Raw genomic sequence first — 7,094 nt, forward strand, 5'->3', positions numbered from 1 at the left:
TTGTTTATTATATTTACCAACAGTCATAAGCGAGTTCTTCTGACTGACACCTAAAATAAAAAAAATCCCTTTTTATATGTAGAACATTCAGAAAATGTTTGCATGCAGAAACTCAAATTATATGATCCTACGTCAAGCATTTTAACTGTGCACACGTGTTCTGGGTCATTGCATTAGGCCGCTGATCAATTGACATATGGCGGATCTGCAATACCACGCTTAGTTCCTACTTAAAGTCATAAGATATTATTCTGTATTACCGGGGTATTCAATGTGAGTTAATTAGTGTAATATTTAGTTATCTGCAATGAGCCTTTGTTTCACATTGTATGCAAACGACTGTGCATTTGCGCAGTCTAGTTATATGCAATGCTGTTCGCTTTATGTTCACTCAATGTGTTATGGTCTGATTATGTATCTCCTGACCAGACTGAGAGATGCGCAGGCTGAGTGGGCTATATGTATGATGGGCGCATATAAATAAATACCCATTTTCGCATGACAAGGGTCATTAAAAATCTCATTGCGAATTGTAAATGGTACATTTTAGCACAATTCTTTTCGATACAAAATTGAAGTCAAAACAGCAAACTTGTAAATAAGGGCAGTCTATATAGGCGTTCCCGAACGATTTCCAGACGTGCTGACCGAGTTCGGCAAACATTTGTGGTTGGATAATTAAACGATTTTCCTCTTATCGTGACACTATACTATTTCGGTTACGTTTGTTTTCTCATATTGAAAGTTAAATTGTGTTTATCGATAGTCAATTATATATTCCCCGGACGATTTAGTGAACGCGTACTGGCCCTGAAATTCCGCGAGATTTATTTTTACGTGTAATTGTAACTGGGCAACAATTTTTACCGTTTGAACATACAGAGAGTAGTCCGGAATTCCTTGCACTGAACAGTGCTACATCATTTACGCTGAGCACAGACACAGTGATGCAACCAAAGTTCAGAGGTTTTATCTCGAATCAGCAAATGAAATATTTGAATATAATCATGCGTGTCTGCTGGCGTTATATAAAAGTCATTTAAGGTGAACAGCTGGGTAAAACAGCTATGCCGAACAAGCGTATAAGTACTCTTTACACATGTTTAGGTCAGTGTTGTTGACACCGTGTGAACTCCTAGGGTAACAAGTAATGCATAAACAACACAGTACGGGTCAACAGGGCTGTCTTTATGACTACCTTTTTCGTGATTAAAAGTATTGCTCGCAGATCTTTATTTATTTATTTTGAATTTGTATATGGTGTCAAAAATCAACAGTTGTGTACAGGCAATTTCTGTCATGAAATTACATTCTTAGTGAGAAAGGTATTCGATATTCCAACAATATTCATTTAATATGATAGTGATTGCAAATTATCTTTATATTGACTTCTCATTACCATTTTCATCTCAGATATTTATGAATTTATATAAAATGTGTAAACAACTTATTATATATATATTTCAATAGAAATTAACATAAAAGTTAAGAAGAACATGTGTCGAAAAATGCGAAATAATCCAGATATTTGATTCTGAAATTTAAAACGGCTGTGCAGTCGAATTCGCCAGCATGTATACCATACATGTACGATGTGAATCTAAACTTAGTTTAGCGGTTCATTTGAAATTCATGCAACAATATCTATTAATACGACACACGAACACTAACTCCGATCCTAATAAAAACACGAATGCTTCGGTTATTGTAGGAAAATATGTACGTCACAATCGACTCGGGGCGCTAATTTGTCTTTGCTGCATTTTATAAAATTCGGCTTTGATGTATATTTTTTCTTGCCTATTTTGTGTTATTGTAACATATTTTATCAATATATTACAATTAAACACATATACAAAATCGTATACTCTTGGTGTAAGACACACACTCTCGGTGTAAGACACACTCTTTATAAATTTGAATGGCTTGTGCTCATTTCAAACTATCACGCTATCAGAAAATATTCGCCCATTCGCCCATTCGTGCATTCTGAAACAATAGAACACTCGTAAAAAGAAAATTCGATATCAGGGCTATTCATGAAAACTTTATAACCTATTCATTCAAACTATCACCTATTCATTCAAATGGTATGGTAATTTTCGTATGATATAAGGGGAAAAGCAGATGACAAAGAGCTTACTGCAAAAGCCACTTGTTAAAGCGAGATTATACGATTTTGTAAAAAAAAATATTAATTTATATAAAATGTGTAAAAAAACTTATTAAACATATATTTCAATATAAATTAAAGTCAAAGATAAGAAGAACATGTGTCGAAAAAATGCGAAATAAGCAAGATATTTAATTCTGAAATCGAAAATGTATATGTATATCATGCATGTACGATGTGTATACTTTTTCCTGCCTATTGTGTGTTATTATAATATATTTTTAAACACATTTTAAAATCGTATAATCTCGCTTTCAGTATGGGTCTATTTTATGATTTTTTTTTCGCTATATGTTCAGTTTTCTTTTACGTATTAAATCTGTGACAAAAAGATAAACAACTATCATAACCCGTGTCCCTTTAATAGTCCTCATTTTAAAAAGCACTATAAGTAGGTGCACATTTTTTTTGCTACAATTAACTTACAAACAAGCAGAAAACACCATCATATGTTTTATCAACTGAATTAATCTGATAATTTGATTAAAATAAATAAAATACATTATAATATAATTATTTGATATATATATTGTTTATTAAAGTTTGGAATTAAACGGCGCATTTATGGCAGGGGCGTATTCTTTAGTAAATGAGGATGAATTGGAAATGCGGTTTGAAATATCGCGATTTATTTCTTTTAGAACGTTCCCGCAAAACGTGAGTGTGAGCGGATTAAGGCTGGCCAACAACGGCTTCTATTTTACTGGACGTGATGCGATAGTACAATGTTTTAGCTGCCACACATACCACGGTGACTGGCAGACGATCGGTGTCCTGTTTCAAATTGGAAATTTTATGCACGCGGCGGAATGCGCGTTTGTGCTCGGAACGGACATATTGAACGTGCCTATGCACCGTCAGCCAGGTGAAAACCAACACATAACACACTCACATCTTCTGCTGGGTCCGATGGCACATAGCTCACGCTATATGGATCAGGGAATCGCTGGTATGTAGTTTACTGCAAGTTGTTCAATAACTGTACAAGCACCGGATTTTTAGACTAATTATACTACTACTATAACTACTATTTTTAATACTACTACTTCTATCACTTCTACCACTACTTATAATTGTACTACTGCTACTATTGTACCACTACTATTTCAACTACTACTACTACTTCTACTACTACTACCACCACTTCCTCCGCCGCTTCTGCCGCCATCTCTTCCGCCACTGTCGCCGACACCACCGCCGCCGCCGCCTCCACCACCGCCTCCACCTCCACCGCTACCACCGCACCCGCTTCCACCACTCCCGCCTCCGCATCCGCCGCCACCGCTCCCGCCTCCTCCGCCGCCTATGCCGCCTCCGCCTCCTCCGCCGCCTCCGCCGCCTCCGCCGCCTCCGCCGCCTCCGCCGCCTCCGTTTTGAGGAAACACAATTGCTGTTAACTCTTCTTCTATGACAACAACAACAACAATTATTACTACTGCTACTACTTCTACTATTACTGCTGCTACTAATGATACTGCTGCTACTGTTGCTACTGCTGCTGTTGCTACTACTACTGCTTCTATCAATATTACTGCGTTATTGTAGGTAAGGTTTGCGACATTCGTTCGTCGAAAAAAATGCGTTTTGTGTTAAATACCCATACAATATTTATAAACAAATTAATAAACGAAAACATGGTGTGAGTAAAGCTTAAACAATAGAACAACTCACCATATAAAACGTGTGATACTTCTAGAAGAACAACATTTGTCTTTATACGATGTAAATAGTTACTTATCATCATACATATATTCATCAGATTTGTAATTTGAACACATTATTATAAGTTAAATATATAACTGGGAACGATTACAGTTTAGTGACCTGTCTGGTGCGTATAACCAAGAGTCATATTGCATCAATTACGTTCGCAATAGGTGAAATCCTGCCTGACGCTTCCGGGGCTTTGTACTATGACTTCACAGTCGATTTGGCGTCGTTTCGTCGTCGGCATCCTTCTGATAGGTCATCTCACCCGTTGTACGCGATTCAGAACGTAAGGATGGCCTCGTTTTTAAACAGTCCCCCATACCTGCAGGTTCGGAGGCAGACACTCACTGAGGCTGGATTCTTCTTCTTAGGTATGCAAGAAGCGTTTAAATGAAATGTCATATTTATAAGCTGTTTAATAATATATAAATGCTAGATCTTAATATTCTTAAGTAATGGACTTGTTAAGTCTCATACGTAACTATAATAACAGCATATAATTAATAATTATGTTCAACGCGTTCATAATACACATGACTTATTGCTGTTGTTTCTTCTATTCGAATATCTTTGTTGAAGGTTATCAAGACCGAGTACGATGCTTTCACTGTGGCTTTGAAGTGACTGTCCGTGAAGAAAACTCTGACCAATGGACTGCGCATGCCCAACGGTGTCCCCGATGACCTTTCGAACTACGTTATTTACGCTTAATAGTATATAATGTTGTTTTTAATATATGTACCGTAATCTTGTACGCTCAATTTCTATGGACTATGCATATTTCTTTTATTCCTAATGATAAAATATAACATTTCTGATATAACAACAATGAAAATAAACAAATTGTTATTTTCACCGGTGAAAATAACACATTTTCGGAAGTACTTTTTCTATTTTTAGATTATCATATCAAGATTATCATATTTTAATAGTGAATTCTAACCGGTATTCCACCGAATCCAACACATTTCTTTTTATTAATTTTTTTTACCGTTTAATTACATTGTAAAAGAGTTTAACTGGAGAATTTCGCTGGTATAATGAAGTCATATTGTGTATTGAAATATATTTAGGCACGCCACGGGAGAAATGGTAACTTTTCAGACTTATTTTCTGAAAAAGGGGCATAACAGAAACAGAAAATTTGTTCATGTCAGTGTAAGGTCGTTTGTTATTTCACTCGTGATAATAGAAACATAATATTTTATATGATCACTCGTGCGATAACAAACGATCTTACACTGACATGAACAAATATCCTCTATATCTTCAGTAGTGTTTTTTTAATAATATACACCACATCTATTTGTCTGTTTTTGTATAATGATTTACTATTTTGTTGTTAAGTCACGTTTTTTTATTACTTCTTTTTACATCAAACACGTAAATTTGTTGTACTTTTTGCAAAATAAAACAAATATCCTGGAGAAATTATATTGAAAAAAACATATGTCTGCTTTAATGATTTGCAGTTTCTACAATGTATTACACGAAATTAATTGTTCTCCTGGCTGTCAAGATTTCTTCGCTTATATTTAATTTTACTTAATAAATGCGAAAACATGTTTGCGCGATTGGTGAATTTTAATATTATAGGTCATTGATGTTTATAAACACATCGAAAAACTTCACTTCCTTAAAGTATAGCTTGTTTTCTGGGCAGTTTGATGGGAGACAACTCTTGTTTCAACGTTTACTCTTGTTTTGTAGTTATCTTCACAACGAATCTTGACTACAGCTCGATACGAATAGCTCCCGAGATGAATCGTGTCGGATAAGCTATATCTAACAACTGAAGTCATGTGTTAAATGAATACCATATGCGGGTTTGTCTTCGTGTTAAAGTCTGCAAAATTAGATTCAGTTTTGTTGACTTAATTTATAATGAGGTTATTTATTCATTAAATTCACCTGTTTTTTGCTCTTTTCATGCCTGTTTTCTGTCTAATTATGTGTTTTATGTTGTTTTATTATTTGTATGTAGATATTTCCAAAGTTTCGTCTATGGCTATACTCGGTTATTGGCGTCGCACTGAAGTGCGGCGACTAGTATGTAATACGTTTTTTTTCGCTCATGGGAGGAGAAGTTATTTTACGGATCAATGTATATATATGTTTGTTGTCAGAATATCTTGCATAGTGGTGATTTTTTGTGTAAATTAGTGTAAATAAGTACTGCATTTTTGCCTATTACATTTACTACAACATTTATTGCCAATAATGCAAAGGTAATTGTTTTAATTAATAACTGATCACAGGGACTGGGCAATAATAAAAGATCACAGGGACTGGGCAAATACGCGAACCGGTGAAAGTTTTTGGTTTTGTATAAAAACAAAACTTCTTTGTTTCACTATCCTAGCAACCATCTAGTTAGTAATAAAGGCACTATAGAGCGCGAAGCGCGACACGTATTATTAATTGTAATAATGAGTCTTGATAAAGGAAGCAGCCGCTTATAAATGAGGAGCACCATCATAGCACCCCAGTCTCATTTCTATCAAGTCCTCCTACAGATTTTTTGTTAAAACCACATATAGAAGGCCGCAGGCCTGACCCGTATCTTGCTAGTGGTATGGACCCTTTGGTATGGACCATTAACCCCGCTCACTATCCAGCGTTTAAACTTCCGGGTTTACATTTAAACCGACTATTAATAGCTTATTAATATCTAAGTAAGAAGGTTATTTTTCAAGCGGTTCCGTAGTGTAGTGGTTACACGCTCGCTTCACATGTGAGAGGCCCAATGTTCGAGCCCCAATAGAATCAAATTATTTTATTTGTGTTCTATGTTAGCTCTTTGTTTTGATGTAGACATTTTAGTTTAAATAAATATGCTGTTATTATTATGCCCATGGAATATATGTGTGAGAGGGTGGGGGTGTTCGTAAACACATTAAAACTTTTACAGTGTTTTCATATCAATGAGTACTCAACCCCTATCGTAAATGAGCAACGCAAGAATAAGTTCAGAATCATCTCCCCTTGAAGTTGAGAAAAATATGAAATAAGGCTTACAAGATGAAGCAGATTTTTTAAAACATACACAGTTCTGTTCTATTAATGAAAAGTGAACACGGATGCCAGTAAAAAAGGAAACCAATGTAAATAAAATGAACTAGGAAATATTTGGGGGTTACAACACAAAGTCATAGATAATGGTTATTTGGGGGTTATAACACAACATCATAGATAATGGTTATTTGGGGGT

General features: G+C 35.4%; 1 protein-coding gene across 1 annotated transcript; it reads right to left on the minus strand.

The window, feature by feature from the left end:
* Positions 1-1,945: 1,945 nt before the first annotated feature.
* LOC127853876 (rRNA 2'-O-methyltransferase fibrillarin-like) lies at positions 1,946-4,127 on the minus strand. The gene is made up of 3 exons (XM_052388675.1): positions 4,040-4,127; positions 3,312-3,578; positions 1,946-1,989 (listed from the first exon to the last, which is right to left on the minus strand). The coding sequence occupies exons 1-3, from the start codon at positions 4,125-4,127 to the stop codon at positions 1,946-1,948; spliced, it is 399 nt and encodes a 132-aa protein (XP_052244635.1).
* Between the last annotated feature and the right edge of the window lie 2,967 nt (positions 4,128-7,094).

This window comes from Dreissena polymorpha, chromosome 12 (genome assembly GCF_020536995.1).
Source record: "Dreissena polymorpha isolate Duluth1 chromosome 12, UMN_Dpol_1.0, whole genome shotgun sequence".
NCBI classification, from domain to species: Eukaryota; Metazoa; Mollusca; class Bivalvia; order Myida; family Dreissenidae; genus Dreissena; species Dreissena polymorpha.

Bases quoted from the DNA above. Each gene is read 5' to 3' on its own strand.
- LOC127853876 (XM_052388675.1), bottom strand. From the start codon at position 4,127: ATGCCGACGACGAAACGACGCCAAATCGACTGTGAAGTCATAGTACAA. The intron at 3,579-4,039 runs GTAATTGATGCA...TTGTTGTCATAG, and splicing joins GGATTTCACCTATTGCGAAC to AAGAAGAGTTAACAGCAATT. The intron at 1,990-3,311 runs GTAGTAGTAGTA...CTATTGTTTCAG, and splicing joins AAGCGGCGGAGGAAGTGGTG to AATGCACGAATGGGCGAATG.